The sequence below is a fragment of the Vigna unguiculata genome, chromosome 9 (genome assembly GCF_037176805.1).
Source record: "Vigna unguiculata cultivar grain cowpea cultivar isolate G323 ecotype 2 chromosome 9, ASM3717680v1, whole genome shotgun sequence".
NCBI lineage: Eukaryota > Viridiplantae > Streptophyta > Magnoliopsida > Fabales > Fabaceae > Vigna > Vigna unguiculata.
The window spans coordinates 41,853,093-41,875,356 of NC_140800.1; the positions used below are offsets into that span (position 1 = coordinate 41,853,093).

Below are 22,264 nucleotides of genomic sequence, written 5' to 3' on the forward strand. Positions count from 1 at the left end.
TTCAAAACCCTCTCAATCCCAGAAATTTAGCTAATTCAACAATTAGTCCAGTTCGTAATTTTTGATTCAGTGTAAATCCAAAAAATTTGGTTTTGATTCTTTAATCTGTGAGACTAAATTGGTTTCTTTTCTGTTTCACACGTTAGCCACAATGTATTGAATCAAACAATTTGGTCTTAGGATTGATTAAAGGTAGTTTTCCCATGTGGGTGTGGTTAGTAGCAGCTGTGTTTTGATTGGAATTGTAGTAGTCGTGGTGTGCATTCCAAGTGTTAGACCAAATGACATGTGAGGTAGGACCTGTTCTTTTTTGGTTTTTGATGCATTCGCTAACATGGCAGGTGAGGTTGTAGGTGGTGTGGTAGTAGTAGTAGCCCTTGTGTGACCGAGACAAACCATCAAGTTGGTTGACCTAGTCCACCCAGAATCAATTATTCCATTCAATTGAATGGTTAAACATTTGTTGAAAACTCAACCTAATCCAACGCCCCTTTGCTTTTAACTTTCCCACCAGAAAAGAGTTTCACCCAAGAAATGAAAAAGCACTTAAATTCAGAAACAGAACCCTGTAGATTGGAAACTACAGAAGAATTGCGTTGGAAGAATCAGTTGACAGTTGCGTTGGCTAACGGGCGTGTCCTTCGTGGTGTGGACCACATGAATTTGTTTTTGGGATGATGATTCTTGTTCTGTTAGTCTTGTGAACACGAAACAAAACAAAACAAATGGTTGTCTGCCAGCGATTTTGGTTGAAACTGAACCTTTTTACTTGGTCAATAATCACCAGTTTATATGAATTTCATTTGGCTACGTGGTCTATTTATTAATTAAAACAAGAAATTAAACTTTTTTTAATTGGACAATCAAATTGGGAGCATGTCGACCAATCTCTTGTGTACATGTAACCTATTTTTTCAACTTTACTGCATAACTCTGCTGTCTAGAAAGTCTGCATTTTTTTTTTCTGACATAGCGTTCTCTTTCAAAAGCAAACCATCTGAATTGAAGTACAATAAGATATTAGAGATAGATATCTCTTTCAATAACAATTGAAATCATGCTTCACCACATAGGGAGACGTTAGCCCCTTTCACTTGTTTACAATCTCTTATCTTTTTATAATATTTTATATTTCACATGTAATTACATGTTTCAATTTGATTAATATTCTATGGTTCAGTGTACTTCTAATCTACCAGGGTTAAAGTGGGTTTGTTCTCATTACAAAATTTTTAATTAACTCATTAAAATAATACCTTTAGTATGAGTTGAAGGTCAAAGTTGAAAAAGTTTGGATTAAAGGTACAGTTGAGTGACCGGAAATTATATCAGTTGGTTTGTGTTAAAATTTGAATTGAGTTAGTGTGTGTAAAAAATTGTACTGAGTTGGTTAAGGCTAAGAGTTAAAACGAGTTGCATAAGACTAAAGTTTGAGATAAGTCAACTTAGATAGAAGGTCAAGTGAAATTGGTTCAAGATGAAGAGTTGAGACGAGTTGATTTAAGAAAAAAAGGTTGAAACAAGTCAACACCAATTGAAGGTTGAGATGGATTGACACGAGACTAAAGTCGAAATGAGTTGTTTTAACCAAAGGTTGAGAGGAATTGATTTAGGTCGAAGGTTGAGCTCAGCCGAAAAAATCAAATGTTGAGTCAAGCCAACTGCAATCGATAAAATCGAATGTTGAGCTAAACTGACCACAACTAAAAAATCGAATTGAGTTAATCAAAACTAAAAAGTCAAGTTGAATTATCTCAAACCTAATCCAACCTTATCAATCTTCATTTGAGACCGATTTAATGTATCAACTAATAAATTGACGATAACTTATAAAACTTTTATTATTATTTGGCTGTGTGAGCTTTTTGTTACATAAATATTTTAGTCCTATAAACTCTTTTAATTTTCGCCCATGTAAACAAGTACTAAAAGCTATATTAACTGGGAAAAATTGATTATGTCTAGAATTATGTTATATTTTTAACTTTTAGCAATAACTTTTTATAAACTATATTTACAAATTTGAATTGGTTAGTATAGCCCAGATAACTGATTGTGCACGTCATATATGTATGTGTATAATAATAATAATAATAATAATAATAATAATAATATATAATATATAATATATAATATATAACAGTTGTCTGGAAAACAGATAATATGGATATGGATATGAATGGATCATTTAATCATACATATGTAAGCCAACAGTGTTGCTATCCAGACAAGGTACCTTTGTAAGTGTCAAGAGATTGAAATTGATGCATATGCACTGTCTTCGGGTATACCAAAAATTGAGAATTTATTATTGTTTGATTATTTTCCATTCATTACTTAATTCTGTTTCCAAGCATTTGTTAGAAAAAAAGAAAAAAAAACTACAGCGGAAATATTTCATAATTTTCTTAAAAATGTATTAAGAATTCAAATAGCAAGTTTTAAGGTACAACTCAGCAAAAATATTACTCAAATTTTGATGATAAATTTAACTCTGATGCTCTCAGGAAACACTTACATCTGTACTTGATGTGCAATCCCTTTTTAGTACATTAATATAACTAAAATCATCAAATTGAACATTATTATAATACTACGTTTCTATTCATCAATCATGAGACTGCTTAAGAAAATGTATTTCTTTACCAAAAAGTATTTATAATGCATAAAATTATAATAAAAATGTTCATTATGAAAAAAAGTTAATTTATGTTTGTCTATATTATAATTTAAGAATGTTACAACTCTAATAAATATATGATAATCATCCTTATGATGGTTGATATTTTGAAACAAAGATAATTGTAATACTTGTATCATAGATAGACATGTGCATGATGCGTTAATCCATTATCATGATTTCACAACGTATCAAGCAAAAGTTAATTATTTGTTTGTCTATAAACTCAATCACTCAAAAAATCTTCTTCTTTTTTCTCGTTGTGACAAAACTAAAGCTATTATCGATTTTTTTTTCTTTCTAAATGTGTATATTTTTCTGAAAATATATTACAAATGTTCAGTAAATTTCAAGATAACCATTATAAAAGTTAATAAGTTGTAATACATTTTTATTCATAATTAAATGACAATATAAAAAGGCTCATGTACTATCAATTAATTTTTTTTATCATGCCAAACAACTTAAAAATCAATGTTGTTATGAACTTTAAAATATTTATTCATAGGAAATAATATAAGTAGTTTAATGTTTTATCTAAACTGATTGATTTAGATTATTTTTTTCATAATTTATGTTCCTAAACTATAATTTTTATCATAAGTTTAATGTGATTTTTCATGTTTTATATTATTTTAATTTTAATCTTTTTAATAAATTTTTATGTAATGTCAAATAATCGATAAATTTTAAGATGTTACGATAGTTGGAATGTCAAAATTCACATAAATGTCTAACATAACCTTCCTTGTTTAAAACTTTAACATATTTATTATAAAAAAAAAAACTAATTTATATACAAGTGATTTAATTTGTGATTAATTTATACTATATAAAACATTGTAAACGTTTGTAGAATGTATACCATATAAATATAGTTCATTCGACATGATTTACCTATAATTCAAAGTGGTATTAAGATGCAATTAGTGAACACAAATTAATATCACTTGTGCGCCAATATTAACATTATTGAAAAAATGATTATCCTTGGTTGAGAGTAAAATAGTTGTCTTCAATAAAATCTAAAATAGTTTAAAGGATTTGCTTTATGAGTTGTAAAGTTTGAAACGTCAACTAGTTAATCTTGTGGAAAGTAGTTAAAGAGTAACACCACAGCTTTTATATTGTTGTTTGCCACCAAATGCAAATAGTTGATACTTTTCACTTGCGCTCAAGTTTAGAAATTAGGAAATAAGGAACGCACCATATATAAAGTCAAAATATGAGCCATTTCATTTGGATTTTCAACCATAAAGTTTCATACCTAGTCATCAATTTCATGTTTTAGTACACCCTCTTTATTTACTAATATTTCTCGTAAGTTCTGCGTAATATAAAAAAAGATAATGATATTTTGATCCACTTCTTTAACTCATTCTTAATCTACCACTTCAATCATCCTTAGATTATCACATTACACAACTAAAAAAGAAAAAAAAAAACAAAATAGATAGTATAAAAGTATTTGGAATAGCACGTTAAAAGTAAATAAAAAAGTAGATTAAAATATCATTATCCTTTAAAAAAAGTGTGATACAAGATCCTTTTTAAGTTATCATAGCAAAGGTAATTTTTTTAATCATGTTATTCGGCATTTCTCTTTTTTTTGTTAGTGTGATGCAAAATTAAACTACTTGTTTGTTAAAAACAATATATTTAGTATTTATTTATATTTATGCATTGTTTTTAGGATAACAAGTATTATTTGAACTTGTGTCGATTTTAATGAAAAATATTAACTTGTCATCTAAAATATTTTTTTATTAATTAATCTAATATATTTAAATTTACTAATACATTTCATCATTTTACTATCTTTATAACTATTTGACATTTACTAAATACTACTTGATACTTTTATTGAATATTTTTATAATTATATATGTTTTTTTTTATTTGACATTTTAAAAAAATAAAAAAATATGATTTTTTTACATGAAATTTAATAATATCATATTTTTCTGCATTTTTCATTTATTTTTTGCAAAAGTTATTTAAAACAGTAAATATATCCGTTGTCGGACGATGAAGACGTGGATGACACAAAAATTTAAATGCCATCGCTAATTGTCTGTTTAAGGATATAATTAACTTTGACTTGCTTTACACTTATCCAACACGTAATACTTTGATTTTAATATTGTGATATGTGAATGTCAACAAGTACATGCAGCACGAAATGGAAGAAAGTCTCAAGTGCGAGATAAGATCTTACTGGCCTAAAAACTCGTATATTTTCAAGATTTTTTTTTTATATATATATATAACAAGTTATAAGAGAAAAAAAGAAAAATTATACAATAAAATTTGTGTAAATTAATTTTAATTAAGTCTTTATAAAAAGAGATAATTATTTTTTATGAGAATATTAGGTGTGCGCTAATGTTTTTCTTAAAGCCAAAAGTGTTGTCTTAAGGTTATTAATGGCATAAAATGAAAAGTCAACATAACAAGTAACCAAAAACTGGAATTATGTGTTTCATATTCCCTAGTGTGTGAGAATATGGAGAATAAAGTTACATGAAACTTAACCACGTAAAAAACAAAACAAAAAAACACGGTTTTTCTTCGTATAAATGGTCACGTGGGGCTATATCCCCGAACTAACTCTAACTGAATAATATCTCATAGGAAAAATCAAAGACAAAAACATGTGAAGCTCAACAATAACTGTATAGCAGACGCTTAAATAACAAGTGATCAAAATGTTTTCGGTCACGGGATAAGGATCTTATTATGCATTCAAACACGTACAACACACGCTCTTTCTAACTTATAATTAAAAGGTTCATCATGAACCTTTTCATTTTATTATTTTATATTCTTGTCGGGTTGGATATAATTAATATTTCTTTCTGATTTTTCTCATTTTTTTTTCTTTCCTTTACGTTCCGAAAACTATGTTCAAAATGTAAAATAAAAACAAACTAGGTAAATATGTTGAGAAGACAGAACAAGAGGAAATGAGCATGAAGATTCTTCTTTTACATTAGAGAATCAAGAATGCAAAAACCCTCCTTTGAATAATTTCCAAAAGGGGAAGATTGCTTTCCAGAAAAAGAAAATCCGGAATTGTTTATTGTGTTTCGAAAAATAATTTCCAAAAGTGATAGGGTGCTGGAAGAAATATGGTGGGGTGCTGGAAGTATAGAGATTAAAACATCACAGTACATGAATATGCAAAGCCCAAACCTTTGGGCCCACTTGTGAGATTACCGTATGAATGTTTTCTGTAAGCACAACTCTAATGTATTGTTGCAATCAAATTTCAGTGTAAAAGTTTATCGGGTGTTAAAATGTCATGATCTTATTATATTGAGAAATGATATTTGGATATCTCATTCACTTGATAATCCAATTTTAGGATAAAATGATCATCAAAAACATAAAGTTTTATATCTGTAAAGGAAAAGAGACGATGAAAGGTAAAATAATGAATTTAAAGTGAGAGTAAAAATTTATTAAGTGCCAAAATATTATGGTGAATATTTTATTTGAGAATGAAACTCCATTTCCATCCTCTAAATTTAGAAGTAGTGATAATTTATTTGTGGTCTGAATTTCGGATAAACCATTTTTTAGTACGATTAAGAATTAAAAATGTATGATAAGATTAAACAAAGCTATATATATACACATTATATAATTCTATCTAAAACTGATTTTGAAACGAAGCAATCCTTGAAATAATTTATGTTCTGATATTTTTATCTTAAAAGCAAGTTCAGTGTAAAACTCTCTAAATTTACCGAGCAGAAGCTGTTTTCTTTATCAGTAAAAAAATCAAGATTTGAAAGAAAAATGAATATTACCAAACAATACTTAAACATGTGGCATCTTTATAAAAATTACATTTGATCACATGTAATAAAGTATAGCAAACATGAGAATATTGATTACATGGGACAAAAATGCATTACAACATACAGATACAGATAACTGAGAAATTGCTGAACTTTTGACAAAGATATGTTAACGAAGGATATCTGAGAAAAGTGAAGAAACTACGAGTCACAAAAATTCTTTCAGATTTTGGTTTTCCTTTAATATGCTTTGTTTGCAAAACCGGACTAAGCCAATGGAATAATGATTTGTGGAAGTTATCAAAAAATGCAGAAACAGAAGAACTTTCCATTCACTAAGAATGAAACGATTCTACAACGAACAGAGACAAAACAAAGCAACCATTCAGCTATTTGGAACATCGATATACATCAGAACAGAAAGATTGAGCAAATAAACAACTTTCTTCCTTGCTCATCTTGGGTGAAAGGTTTACTACTTCACTGTTAAGGTTGAGGCTGGAGCAGCATTAAGCAAAGATGTAGATCCTGGAAGACAATGTCTTTGGCTACTACTTTTAATTGCCGAACGTCGAGACAATGAAGGATTTGAAGAACCCTCGTACCTGCAAGATTGACTTCTTATTTTCCTCTTTTCTCCCTCCTGAACTCTCTCTGATGTAGGTTGTTGAACCTTTGTGTCATTTAGGCCAGGGGGAAGAACACAGTTGCAAAGAAGACCTACACATAAAGGATTAGGAATGCTTAATACTAGTTTTACTAACTCTAATTTTGATTACAATAAACTGCTTCTCGATTTTCTCCCAAGAAAACATAGAAGTAGTTTTCACATCTAACCAAAGCTTCTACTAAGAACTCCGATTCTAATTAGAAGACAACAAACACCAAGAGCAAGTGAACAAGTTCTGTCCTTTTTTTCCTAAAGAATATCACTCTAAACTAAACAAAAAAAACCAACACCAATAGCTAAAAGCCGAACACAACATTCAACTATGATAACGTCAACGTAGGTGCCATAGGAGTTTTCACTGGCGACATGTGAGAAATCAACAGATACAAACTACAAAAGATAATAAGTTAATAAAGCAGAAGAATAGGATGAATCCACTATTCCTTACCGAGTCTAGCAAGGCGATTGACCCATCGAGGGATCGACTTTCCCGTTAACTTGAGGCAAACATCGTTGCAGAAGTGGTTGCAGTTTTTGGAGATGAGATGATAGGTGTTGCCAGAGTACTCCTGAGACAGTTTCTCCATGAACGCGCGAACATCTTTCTCACCCAGATCTGTTGTTCCGATGAAAATCGACTTTCTGAAAGTGAACCCGGGACAGTGTTTCGGTTGCACTTCGAAAATCCCCGTTGTGTCATGCTCATGCGCACCAAAACCGTACTCAACCCCGTGAACTAAATGTAAAAGAATACTTTATTATCAACTAACAAAGAAAAAACAGGTACTGTTGCACACCCAAATAACAGAATAATGAGCAATGATAGTTCACAAACAAACCATAACGTTGTACCAAAAACCCGAATGTTCAGTTCAGTCCGAGAAAGGGTGTAAATTGAAGAGTACCATGATTCGGGTTTGGTGAAATGAAAGAAAAAAAATAAAAAAAGATGAGAGAAAAGAGAGGGAATCGGTTAAAGGGTTACCTTGAACCCCAGAATGGTAGACACCAAGGCCAAGCCAATAGGCATAGCCATTGATTGGGGTGAGATCATAGACGTTGAGGTGAACCGGGACGGTGCCGGGCTTGTTCTTGCGTGGCCCTGACACAAGCTTACGCAGCATTGTTGTGTGTGTTGTTGATTGTTTGTATGTTAGTGAAATGGGTGTCTGAAATAACAGTGAAATGAAAAGAAAGCGTTTTTGAGAGTGGAAGATAGAGAGAATAATTTGTGACTGATCCTTTTAGTTAGGAAGAAGAAAAGTAAAGAAAGGGAAGAAGAACAGAAAGAAGAAGAAGATAAAGAATCTCTATGAGTGCGGCTCTGGCATCTATCGGCGGCCGAAAGTTCTTTTTGCTTCACCCACCTTTCACTTTTTTTTATTTCTAATAATAATAATATTGTAGTAATTATGATCGTCCTACCTAGTGCTTATATTATTATGTCTCTCTACGTGCTGGTGTAGGTTGAGTAGGATTGAACGCGTTGAATTCTTGATAATAAAAGAATATGTTAAATTAGGTTTTTGTTTTTTCAAATTTTATTGAACAAACATTTATCGGGCGGTAATTTGTAAAAAAAAAATTATATGTTATTAGTTCTTAAAATTAGGGATTATCAATGAATGATCACCTAAAATTAAATGAACTAATTTGGGTTACTATAGCAAATGAACCAATAGATATTGTTAAAACTTATTTTGACGAAATTTTTTATATTAATTAAATATGAATAATATTTAATTTTTTAATTGGATATGTATATATTGTCTTTAACTCTATACTCCATCCCAATACTTATCCTTATCTTCATCCATTTAATATATTAAAGTAATGATAGTTTATTAGGTAATGTTTTCAAAAATAAATCAGAACAGAATAAAATATCAATTAATATATTAATTAGTGAATAAATAATTTCTCAAAATTGAATACTTCAATATAAGATAATAAGAAATCTGTTTAGTTTTAAAAAGCAATATCTTAAAATATACTAACAAAATTCTCTGAAGAGAGAAAAATTCTGACCTTACACAGATATATTTCTGGAAATAAGATAAGGAATGAATTATTTAGATAAATATAAATAAAAAAACAGCACATTACAAAATTTTAAGTGCATGTTTAATTTAGCACTCTATTCAAAGTCCAAAGAACTTACTCTTAGGAGTTTCCATTTTCCAGATATGAACAAATACAGAGCTCAAAACATCGGACCAAACACATATATAATGTTAATTTGTTTGAGGAAAGCAAAACATCAATTTGACCGAGTTTAACATTCACCCCTCACTTTTTCAAAGTGTTTCTTCAACAAGTAATAATTACCTGACAAAGTGTATGTAAAGCCTGCTGAGTAAAATACAAGCACTTTTCTTATTTCATTACATGGATTTAATTTAATTTAATTTAATCCTTACGTATATCTATATTTTTAGTATAATATATAAAATTACCATGGATTATAGTTCACTAATGGAATATAGTATCATTTTACATATTAAAAGAAAAACTCTGTCTTTATTTTCATTCCTACCAAATGGAAACGAAATATGTTTTAAGTAATTATTTTTGTGGTCGAAGAAAATAAGTCTGTGGTTTTTAAAATTGACTGTGTTGCTTGTACTGTGTGTTGGGGTTTTGCAGGGAGTGGTGGCGCATGCGGCAATATTTGTAAGAAAGTTGAGGAAAAATTGAAAAGACAATGAACTTGTTCCCTTATTCTTATACAAATCCTTTTGAATTGTGTTCAAAATCATTTCCCAAGTAACTTCTTTATTCCATTTTTCTAATCCCTATATGCATCTCTTCACTCCACTCTTCTTTCTTAACCTCGGAAACACCAAATCGCACATTTCGATGTTAAATGGTACACTTAGGATTACGACGCTCCACTACACATACTCATGCCAGACCTATTCCAAATACATTTTTTATAAGTTTTATTATATTGTATTTTATATCTTTTAACTTTTACCTCAATACAAAAGTTTTGGAAAATTAATTAAAGATACAGAGTCTTCAAATTTATGTTATGTCACTGTATATTAATACAAAGATTTTATAATAATAAATTATTAGTTACATTTTGGGGATCATAATCTAAATTGAAGTCTTTCATAATTACTAAGTTAATGATGGAAAGCACACTATCTCCTGTCATATAATGGAGCACTGACATGAGATATTGAAGTATTCAGCTTTGTTGGTAGGGTGGAATTATCATTACCATAGGTCACACGCCATTAACCCACCGATATTTAATGATACTATCATTTTTAATATATAGTTTTTTAATTTCACTTGCCACTTCTTTAATAATTATTTACAATTATTTTGAGTAGAGTATCAAAATTATTGGTAACTCGTCTCTTCATAGTCTGTCAAAAATAGATTGATCCGTTACAATAAAATGGATTGGAGATCGCAACCTGTATTTATTTCAGGACAAATCGACGGATTGACCTATTATTTTCTTTTTACTTTTAAATTTTTTTCTTTTAACTTTTTAAAATTTTTGGTTTATATATATATATATATATATATATATATTTGTTTATATAGTATATAATTTTTTTAATTAGTTTTAATTTTTAAACATACAAAAAAAAAAAAAAGTTGGCGGGTGAAGACGAGTTTGGCTTTGGGTCGCCAGTATGACGAGTTAGACGAGTTGGACCGTCTTTAGTCCGTCAGTTTGACAGGCTAGATAAACTAAACCACGATAAGTTAGCGGATTGAAAACTCTAACCCAGCCTACTTTTTATTTTACAGGCTGACGAACAGGCCCGACAGGTCTGACCCGTTTTGACATATCTAAATTTAAAGCATTTATCATAAAGTTGATGTTAAGTGAAAAAAAAAAATCTCAGTAAAAATGTCGATACACGTTGATAAAAAATATACTATGTTTATTCTTTTAGAATTTTATGACTAAATTATACTAATAGTTCCTCCTATGCTATGTTTTATTTAATTCTCGTATTTGTGTTTATAAAAATCATTTAACTGATTTTTATTTTTAAAATATATAAAATTGTCATTTTAGCAATCTAACTTCCTTTTTTTCTCTTTATATATATATAGTATTTGATTTCACATTAAAACAAAAATGTATTAAACAGTATAAATAACTCAAATACAATTTTGAAATACGTATGAAATATCAAATAAACCTAATAAATTTTGATTAAAAAAACTAAATCCATATACTTCGAAATATGAATGACTAAATTGATCCAAAATTTTGAAATTTACTAATTCTAAAATTCACTAAAAAATTATAGGACCAAAACATATTTAACTCTAAATTTAATGACAACCTTTTTCACATTTTCAACAAATCTTAACTAATCTGATTAAATAAATGTAGGTTATTAGCCCCTTTTATCCGAATGTAGATAGAAACAAAAATAATAATAAAAACAACTTCATTACCCAAAACTTCTAATATATATAATCAAAAGCTTCTAACTACACAAGAGGCATGTTTATATTGTAACATTCCTATATTTTAATTTGATTCAATCATATAAAATATACAACTTCCTTAAATTCAAAAAAGGAAAAAATAGACAATTAGTTGGAGGAGAAATACTAACTTACTTAAATCAAAGATTTTTACATACTTTCAATTATCTCTTAAGCAGTCCAGTGTGATCATAATCATCGTAAAGTATTAGTCCATAATTTTAAATAGAGTATAAAGAATTTAAATTTTAGAAATATTTAAATTAAAAAAATACATAATTTTAAATGTAACAATAAATTAAAAACAAACTTTTTAATTATTCACTTAACTTATACTCTATTATCTATCTTAAATAAACTAAACCTTACAACTTTAACAAATTCAAATGTATCGATTTCGAATATTTTTACTAATTATATTAATATTTCACTTTTATTAATTTATATTATTAGTTTGAAAGATATATGAATGAGATGGTAATACATCTAGAAATTTTTTAAAGTAGCTTAAAAAAATAGACTGTTTGTTAAAATGCTGAATTAGGCAAGGTTTTTTTTTCTTAGTGTTATAAAAAAGTTGCTTTTTATAAAACTGATTTAAATCATATTCTTACATTCTTTATTCGTATATTGATGAAGTGCATGCTTAGTTTCATAAAAAAAACCAAAGCAAAATATGTTAGTTTGGCTTTAAAATTAAGATATTTGATAAATAAAATAAATTTCAACGAAAAAATCAAGTGGAGTTTGAAGTTGGTTTTAATTCATCCACAATTGATACTAAACTTTTAGGCGATATATTTTACTTACTTTATTCTCACACTTAAATCCTCATATCTCATTTATATTGCACTTTATATTTAGTTTTTATACCTTTAAATTCAAATACCTCTTTTTTTATGTATGGCTTGTGGATTTTATTTAAACAGTATTAATATTTTACACATATTTTTTTCTTATTTTATTCCTTAACATTAATTTTCTTTTTATATTTGTCTATTTTAAAATATGTATTAATATATATCCACTAGCTACTTACAATGGGAAAAAAACAGCATCGTTCATTGATTTTAACAAAAGTATATTGAAATTTATTATCCATCATAAAGTTGATGCGATTTAGGGTCATCAATGGAATAACAAAAGTAAAATGGTTATTTTTGAAAATTCACGGGGGTGTAAGAAGAAATCGATTGGGTGCAGGAAACAATTGCCATTTAGGTGAATCTGATAAAAAAATGGGGCCTTCTCTCTGCACCTCCAAGAAATCTCCTGTACCCCCAAAATTTACGTTTCTGCCCTTATTTAATAATCTGTGAGAATGGGTGAAAATGGGTACGGACGCAGTAAATTTCATTTACTGCCTGAACGTCCCTGCACCCCCAAAACGCGTTCCTATTTTATATTCTGTCTCTTCTCCATCATTTTCATTCGTGCTTCTTCAGTCCTTCATTCTCTGCAGTGGTCCCTCTCATTCGTGCTTCTTCAATCCTTCATTCTCTGCAGTGGTCCCTCGTGTGTTCGTTCGTTCATTCTGTCTGTGGTGGTTTGTATTGTATGACTTTGATTTATGTTTTTTTAAGTAATCCTGATTTGTTTATTCTGTCTTAGCATTTGATTATTGTTTTGTTTATTCTGTCACTGAGTTGATTATTATTGTGATTGAAGGTTGATAAGTTCTTGTGAGTAACTGTGTTAGCTCCTCCAAGTGGTATTTCCGTCCAGGTTAGGCTTCATACCACCATAAGTTTGTAAATGGAATTTGTCTGAAGGGATGGTTTGGAATTAAAAATGTATGGGAAACGGAATACAGAATCCGTTTCAGAACTGTATGAAACGGATTCTGTATTCCGTTTCATAAACATTATGATTTTCGTGTATGTATCATGGTAAAATTGAATAACTTATTTCGTTGCTCCTTATTTGTATGGATGTTTTGTCCAACACACCAAACACTTGAACATGAAACGGGTTTTGAAAAAAAAATAAAAATTAAACGTGAAACGGATTACACAATCCGTTTCAAAAAAAATTAAAATAAATAAATAAAGAAACGGATTTCAAAATCCGTTTTCTAAAAAAAAAAAAAGTGAAACGGATTACACAATCCGTTTCAAGAAAAAAAATATATATATATATAAAAAGTGAAACGGATTACACAATCCGTTTCAAAAAAAAAAAAAAGAAACGGATTCGTTTTCTAAAAAAAAAAAATGTGAAACGGATTACACAATCCGTTTCAAAAAAAAAAAAAAGGAAAACGGATTCCACAATCTGTTTCCTAAAAAAAAAAAAAAAACGGGAAACGGATTCCACAATCCGTTTCCTAAAAAAAAATTGAAAAATCGGCAATCCGTTTCCTTGAAAAAAATTAAAACACTGCAACCCTTCCTCTCTAACGCACACCACTCATCAACACGTTGCAGATTTAACAAAAGGCTACATGTAAAAACCTACACTGTCTAATATACACATGCATTCATACACTGTCTAATATTAAAAAACAAAAAACGAGTATGACTTACCTGCAAAAATTGAGAAGCCGCGGGAAAGGATCAAAGCTGGTGGCCGACGGTGGGGAGAAGAATGGTGTGTGGAGGAGAAAAGGAGAAAAGGAGAAAAGGATGGCGTGGCGGCGAGAATGGTTTGTGGGAGAAGAAGGAGAATGAGTCGGTGCAGTGGGGCGGGAGAAGGATGCTTTGTGGGGGTGCAGTGGGGGAGAATGATGATTTGTGGGGAGGCTAGGTCAAATATTCCATGGTGCAGTGCAGCGTGCAGAGACAGAGAATCTGCTTTTTATTGGGGTGCGGGTAGAGGGGTTTTGGGGGTGCAGTATGGTGAGGGGTGTGAGGGGTGCAGGGTATTTGGGGGTGCGCGGTCATTGACAAAACACACACAGTAAATTTTTTTTTAACCAGGGGCAACGTTGAAAATAAAATAGGTTTTGGGGATACATGAGACATTATTGGAGGTGCAGGGAGAAGCCCTTAAAAAAATTACTTAAAGTTTTGTTCCTTACCCAAAGAGGAAAACGGATCAAGAACAATCAATGTTATGGGCTGCAAAGCCCATTCATAGCCTGAACTTGTATTGAGTGGGCCAGTCACTACTTTATATCACCAAATTGCTAACTCCACCATCCAACTTCAATCTTCTATCCGGTAAGTTACAGAAGACTTGCTTCCCAGTTCCACCAAGCTTCTTTTAACTTTATTCAGCAATTACTACCAAAGGAATCGATACTTTCTTTCTTTTCTGTCATATTTATCCCATTTTTTATTGAAGAAAAAAAAGTTATAGGACCTTTTACTAAAATAGCTTTGTGTAGTCGTGGTGAGTGGATATATGTATTTTGTAAAAAAAAAGTGTTATATAAATAGAAAATACTGGCAATGAATGGTAGATACTATATACACAGCTCTTGACATTAAAACCTGTTGTATTTATTTACATCAAAGGAAAAATAGTTTCATCAATAGAATAAATGAAAAAAGAAGAAGAGAGTTTTATCAAGAGAAAAAAAAGGCCTATAAGAAGACATTACAATTATAAAACTTAAAAAGAATAATTAATTATTAACAACTATGATCATTTAAGGAGTATAAAATCTATCTTTCCGCTATCAAAATATATTACTCAATCTAAAGACATCACAAAAATTATTGAAAAATATCATTAAAACCATTGATCAAAAGAAACTCACCAAAAAAACATAGAAGTCACATGCAAGTCAAGATTACTCACATACGCAAAAATTAACACTAAATTAAAAAAAATGTAAAAAATCAACTTAATTAATTTAAGAAATTGCTCGAACATGAGTAAAGAATTTGTTACAAGAATCACCATTATGATATTCAAAAATATAATCTTAAGAATAAAAAATCTAGAAAGATTTTAAGAAAAAAGTTTTTTAAAAATTATACGTTTATAAATAATATCGTTTATGAAATTTTTATTTATGTTTAAACTTTTTAATATTAAAATAATCAAGTATTATTATTTCACACATTTTATCAATCATAAAATACTATTTTTTTTCTAGTTCTTACATATTACATATAATTCACTATATTTTAATATTTCATTAAAATTTGCCTATTTCTTCAATATTCAAACATATATAATCATAAATAAATAAATAACAAAGGCTATAAATAAATTTATGTATTTACTCAATTTTTTTATTTTGATTTTTATTAATTTTTCCACTTTATATTTTTTGTTATTCAATCCACTGACAAATGAAACATATTTTTTAAATGATATATATATATATATATATATATATATTTTAAATATAATATTTAATTCAACAATTTAAAATTTTGAAATCCATTTTATAAATTTAATTTTACTCACGTTTAATATATAGAGGATTTTCATTTATCTCTGATCATTTACTTAATCCTGAACTCTCTTCCTCACCTTTGATGTGAGAAATCTTTAAATCTCATTATTTTAAGTTTATGTAACTTAATCTGAAACTCTTAATTAAAGAGTTAAATCCCACTCATTTTTAAACAAAGCTAATGCACCATTCTCATTATTTTCTACATCAATTAAAATTTTCATTTTCATCTTGAATTCTCAACTAGACTTAAATTTCACTCGTTTTCATTTATAAATATAATGTTCAAATTTCAATCCTGTCTGACTATAACTTCGCTTTTATCTGAAATTCCTAAATCTAACCCTCCATTCTCACTATAAATTTAACTTTATCTCAAATAACTATATATATATAACTATATATATATATATATATATATATATATATATATATATATATATATATATATATATATATATATATATATATATATAAGTAAGTGTGATTTGAATGTTACATTTATGTCTTTCTTGTAGTATCAAATTTCTAGATTAACGCACGAATGCTTACAATAAAAAACATCAATGAGTAAAGGAGTCATGTGTTTCTAAAAATAATAAATGTATTATTTATAACATATCTTTATTTTCTTCTATCTGTCTAGAAATGTTCAGTTTGTCAGAATTTTCATTGGAAAAGTTATATTATATCTGACCGATGGAAATTAATATATCAACTGTAAAGATTGTGAAAATTAATAAATCAACCGAAGAAGCCCAAATAAAAAAAGCATAGTGACATTTTGGTACGAGTGGAAGTAATTTATGTCTAACTTGTTATTGTTCGATGTAAATTTTATTTTACCAGATCAAAGGTTCTCTTCCTTATTTTTTATTGTATGGAAACATCGAAAACGCTCTTACAAGTTAAAGTTTGGTTTATGGTGAGAAACGGTGGTGGTTTGAGAATTCATTTATGTATAATTATAGATTTTGCTTCACCGTTGATGTTTGTTTGCTATTTTTTATATTTTTATTTGTCAACGTGATTGTTTATTGGAAAACTCAGTCATAACTTTACATGAATGTTCATTTGTTTTGTTTGTAATAGTAAAAAGGTTTGCGTTTTCTGGAATTTCATAGACATTTAAAATTAAAATCGAACATCGGTCCTCACATTGATTTCCTACCACCAATAAAAAATCTATAATAAAATGAGTATTTCTACACTTGTTTCAGTTTAAGGTGTTGTGTATCTAAGGAATGATTTTTTATAAATTTCAAAAAGAGTTGGTGAACACAAAAGTCAGACGTAAGACAAAGTCACTTGGAGAAAAGATTGAGTTAAACAAGTTCAAGGAGTTTAGATTCTAAGGGTACTGAATACCTTCCTTGAACATGTACAACTCAGTCTTCTTCTCATATGATCAACCTCTATCCTATGTTTGACTTATTTGTTTATGAACTATTCTTCTACTTTTATCAAAATCCTACACTTGATATACATCATGTTAAACTGCAATAAGCTAAAAAAAATGTTCATTTCACGACAACTTCTTTAATTGGTGACAGTTTTTTCTTATGTAGACTTAATAGTGTGTCCGACGTAAATTAATGCATTTAATATTATAAAATAAACGTTGTGTATTACAAAAGATTTGAGCGTTGCTGGAGCCAAGATTTTCACTGTTGCAGTTTCGTTTTGTTGCAAGGATCTTTGTTTTTGTTTGGTTTTATTTGTAATGAAGACTTTCGTTTCATGTATTATCCAAGCACGTTGCACTTAAACTTTTGACGGTTGTTGAGCGTTACTTCTCTCCACCCGAACCATGGGATTTCATTCATCACCATCATTCATTCACATTTATAAACAGGTGGCCTAGTAGTGCTCTTCTAAAACTCAATTTTTCAACATTCTCCTGACTTTTTTTTTTTTCTATTTCTCTTCTTTTGTTAGTCTAGGTTATAATGTTATTATTTAAATAGTATTTTCTTGTCAGTTTGTTGAGATTTTTGAAAAATTCAAAATTTTGTTGTTGTATCCTTAAGAATTTGTACAATATATTACGGATAAATCTATATATATATATAACGAATAAAAACGCTGCCTTTTGTTTATGATTTGTTAATTATAGTAATGTTTACGGTAAAACACTAATAGGTGTGACAAATTTATGTATTGTGTTTTTCTTCTGAAATAAATGTACGCGCTTTGCAATTATGTCAACTAAGACAGACTCTCATAAAAGATATAAAATAACTGACTTTAACTGTTTTGGTATTTGTTATTTCATCTATTTTAGCTCATGTTTTGTTTAGTAATATTGCAAGAAAGAAAAAAGATGGATTTTCATGCCTAGTAATCAATCAAGCAAAATTAAGTAGTAGTAGATTTGGCGGGGTCCATCAAGAAACCAGTGAAAAAGTAGCTGATATTATATCTGTAAGGTTTGTTTGCAATTGTAAGATGGAAATAGGACAATTGAGTTTCTATGAGCTCTAAAAAGAAAATAATAAAATTGTAATACCTTAAACAAGGGTGTACATTTTTTATTCCTTCAAAAAACACACCAAGTTAACATGAAAAAAGTACTTAAAAGATTGATGTCTTGAATATATACTAAACTTATATTTTAGTATAAAAAATATATGCATTATTTTTTTTTAGATAAATGCTATTACATCTTGTTTATAGAAGCTGGACTGCGTTAATTAAAAAAAATGTTTGTAAGCAACTGTTTATTCTGACTGTGAATTGATATGATAATTTTATAATTAGGAAATAAAGAAGTGTAAGAATGAAATAATACTATATATTCTAACCTAATAGATATACACACTGAAAATTAAATTTAAAAGCTTAAATAAAACAGTTGAAAACTTAGAATATTCATTTAAGTTTCTTATATAAACTGATAAGATGCATTATAGTTCTAGTAACCAAGACAATTTATTGGGTGGGTTCAGTGTCACTAGGTTGACTTATTGTTAAATTATTAATTAAATATTAAGACAGTCAAATCTTTGCAAGATTTGAGATTACTTGATGATTGTGACCTTGTAGATTCACTGGCATATAGGACAAGTTTCTTCCAACATACTAAAACTTAAGTAATATATAACAAGTAGAATGCCTTGTTCCATATATGGACAAACACCTACCTAGTAATGGTTCATAATTATGTAATATCTATGTTTGTAATGGTATTCAATTAAGTTCAAACAAAGATGTTTGTTAGTGTAGAAATAATTATAGTGTAAAAATAATTTATTAGCTTGCTTCTGTTGATAGTATTTAGTTTCAAATATCAGAAATAAGAAGAGTGCACTAAATCTTTTGAACAAATATGAAAAAGTTGCAGAAATTTTTTATATATATGCAGTTATACTTAAATATACAATAACTATTTACAATATAATTATTATATTAAATATATAATTCATTATATTATAAATATTTTATTAATATTTATATATACTCATATTACATATAATTCACTGTAATTTTAATATTTCATTAACATTTACTTATTTCTATCATAAAATAAATAAATAAAATCATAATTACATAAAACAACATTGACTACACATAAATATACTTATTTAATTAATTATTTTTATTGATTTAAATAAATTTATTTATTCCACTTCTCTAATTTTTCATTATTCAATCTCGGATAAATGAAACATATCTTTATCGATGATATATATGTATATACACTTTTCCTTCGCTTTTAATCCATGTATACGTGTACTTCTCTTCTTGAATTTCTAAACTAGCGCCACAGACGCTTACGTAGAACATTTTATCGATGAGAGAAAAGGCACACGATTCTAAAAATAATAAATGTACCATTTATAACGCATCTTTATTTTCTTCGATCAGTCCAGAAATGTGTTCAGTTTGTCAGAATTCTCATTCGAGATCGATAAATCAACTGCGAAGACGGTGGGAATTGACTTCTTGCTCACATCAATTCAGATATTTGATTGATTTCAATTTGAGAATGACTTTACCACAGCGGTTTTGATTTTCAAGTTGAAACCAACCGTAGCAGATTCTAGCATACATCTGAGAAGAAACTGCCTATTATTCAAATTAAAACACAGAATTAAACCTACTAACCTCTAACAAACATGAAAGAACTTGATCCTCTCATGAACAAATTTACAACACTACCTTATTGGAAGCTGTTAAACAATAAATTTGACGAAACATTAACCTAGTGATTAAGTACTAACTCCCATGATGCTTAGAGCTTTAGGGACAAGTCAAGGTGCTTCTTCTTCTCTTGACCAGTCTTCAAACCAGTGTTTTCACCAGCCAGATGTTCACTTTTTTCTTCATTACCAGCTGAATTGTTGAGTTCTAATCTGCCACCGTTGTTGTCTCGTGATGTTTTGCGACAACTTTCCACAGTTAACCTCCCTATCGCAGGTTGTTGAGTAATAAGGGGTCGTGGCCAGCCACGAGGATGTCCAAAAGCATTGAATGAGAAATGAGGAGGAGGAGGAGGAACAAGGAGAGGAGGAGGCCTGTGAATCATGCAGTGAGTCCGAATTCCAAATGGTTTGTTACCACAAACCGCATGGAGAGGCAGAGAAGGCACAGTGTGATAGTGAGGAAGGTGAGGAAGGTGATTGTGGAGGAAGGGAATTCCATAAGCTGTTCCTGGGGCGGCCACCATGGATGATACTGCTCTGTGACTTTTCTTCGCTATGGACCTTTCTCTCTTGTGAGCATTTTGGTGTCCACCGAGTGCCTGTGAACTGTAGAACTTCCTCTGACAGTAGTTGCAAGAGAAGACCCTTGGCTCATGAGGGTTTTCCGACGACAAATCCATGTCCAGACAAGTGATGAGATTCAGCGCTGGAGTGCACCCAGAAGCAGAATCATCACCAGGGACATTTAGATCCAGCAAAGTATCTTTTTTTCCCTCTTGAATCACTGCAGCAGAAAGGCGATCACAGAAGGGAGCCTGGTGGCTCCGTGTTTCCATTGTAGGTCACTTTATAAAATTCTAGTATGATGATTCTTGACACCTAGCTTTAAATGGACAAAAGGAGTGTACGCTCAAACCTTATTCCTATTTTTCTTTTTTTCTTTTTCCTTTTATCATTTACTGCCACAGGTAAGTAAGTGTATGAGTTTTATAGTTTTTAAATAGGTGAGCATGAGATTAGTGGGTTAATTAGATTTTGATGATGAATGTAGAGAGTTAATCGAAAAGAAAAGATAGAGAAGAGTAGACAGTATTTTTGACTTTTATTGAAAATCCATGAGTGACAGTGTCACCACCCATGTGGCCTGCTGTATAGACTGAGACTCATGCAAATGTGTATTTGCATTGTACTTTTAGAAGGTGGCCCACACATGCAAAAGGCTTTTTGGTTTGGGTTGAAGTACTAAAGGTAAAAAAGATGGAAATGTGCATGAGATGAGGTGGAGGGTTTGGAGCCTCACCCTTTTGAGCATGTTGTTTTGTGAAGTCTGAGGTCTGTGTCATATGGTGATGTAAAGACACAAAGGGTGGCATCATTGTTGGTGTTGGAGAGCAGCATTAAGGTACAACATTTGTAGTTGGCCCTTGGGTGTAGCAAGGATCAGGAGAAGATTATTATGCCATCACGCGCGGCTTCAAAAGTAAAGCTAATAATGTCACATAGGACACACACCCAAACATTGTCAATGAGACCAAACTCATCACCAAACAAACTTCCCTTCGTACTTGAAAGTCCATCAATCGGGCCAACATGTCCCCACTTCTTGTTAAACTGTCCCTTTGCATCTCTCCTTTCCTTCACTTTGGCTTTTTCTGCTTCCTCGCTTGTTCTGGTTTCTGGATAGACACTTAAAAGGCCCACTCTATGTGTGACGTAACGTATCTGTATGAAATTTTTAAACCAAACAAAATCAGTGCGCTCATCACAACCTCTTGCTTCTTTAAGGAGCCATACATGAAGATATGATTGGAGATTCAAACCCGTAATCATCATTAGCCACTGTTAATCCTTTAAATTTACTTTTTATTCACATATACCTTCGTTGTTCAATACCTACTATCATTTTTATTCACATATAGAGTACACCAATATTATAATTACAGTTAAAATCACGGTTACTTCTTAAGATAGGTTACATCAATGCAACATATAAGCATATATGAAACTTAATATTTCGAATCCTCACATTTTTTTTTAAAGATAAAATCAACAGACCACTGATTCAAAATAAACAAATAGTCTAATCTGGACTTCTTCGTCCTTGTTCCCGTATTCATCCAATAGAATCTAAAAGATAAAGTT

At 29.7% G+C, this 22,264-nt stretch overlaps 2 protein-coding genes across 2 annotated transcripts; both read right to left on the bottom strand.

The window, feature by feature from the left end:
* Window positions 1-6,794: 6,794 nt before the first annotated feature.
* LOC114196154 (deSI-like protein At4g17486) lies at window positions 6,795-8,482 on the bottom strand. The gene is made up of 3 exons (XM_028086705.2): window positions 8,142-8,482; window positions 7,605-7,892; window positions 6,795-7,206 (listed from the first exon to the last, which is right to left on the bottom strand). The coding sequence occupies exons 1-3, from the start codon at window positions 8,278-8,280 to the stop codon at window positions 6,962-6,964; spliced, it is 672 nt and encodes a 223-aa protein (XP_027942506.1). The 5' UTR covers window positions 8,281-8,482; the 3' UTR covers window positions 6,795-6,961.
* Window positions 8,483-19,919: 11,437 nt separating this feature from the next.
* LOC114162802 (zinc finger protein 1-like) lies at window positions 19,920-21,071 on the bottom strand. Its single transcript, XM_028046776.2, has one exon. The coding sequence runs from the start codon at window positions 20,956-20,958 to the stop codon at window positions 20,212-20,214; it is 747 nt and encodes a 248-aa protein (XP_027902577.2). The 5' UTR covers window positions 20,959-21,071; the 3' UTR covers window positions 19,920-20,211.
* Window positions 21,072-22,264: the final 1,193 nt, after the last annotated feature.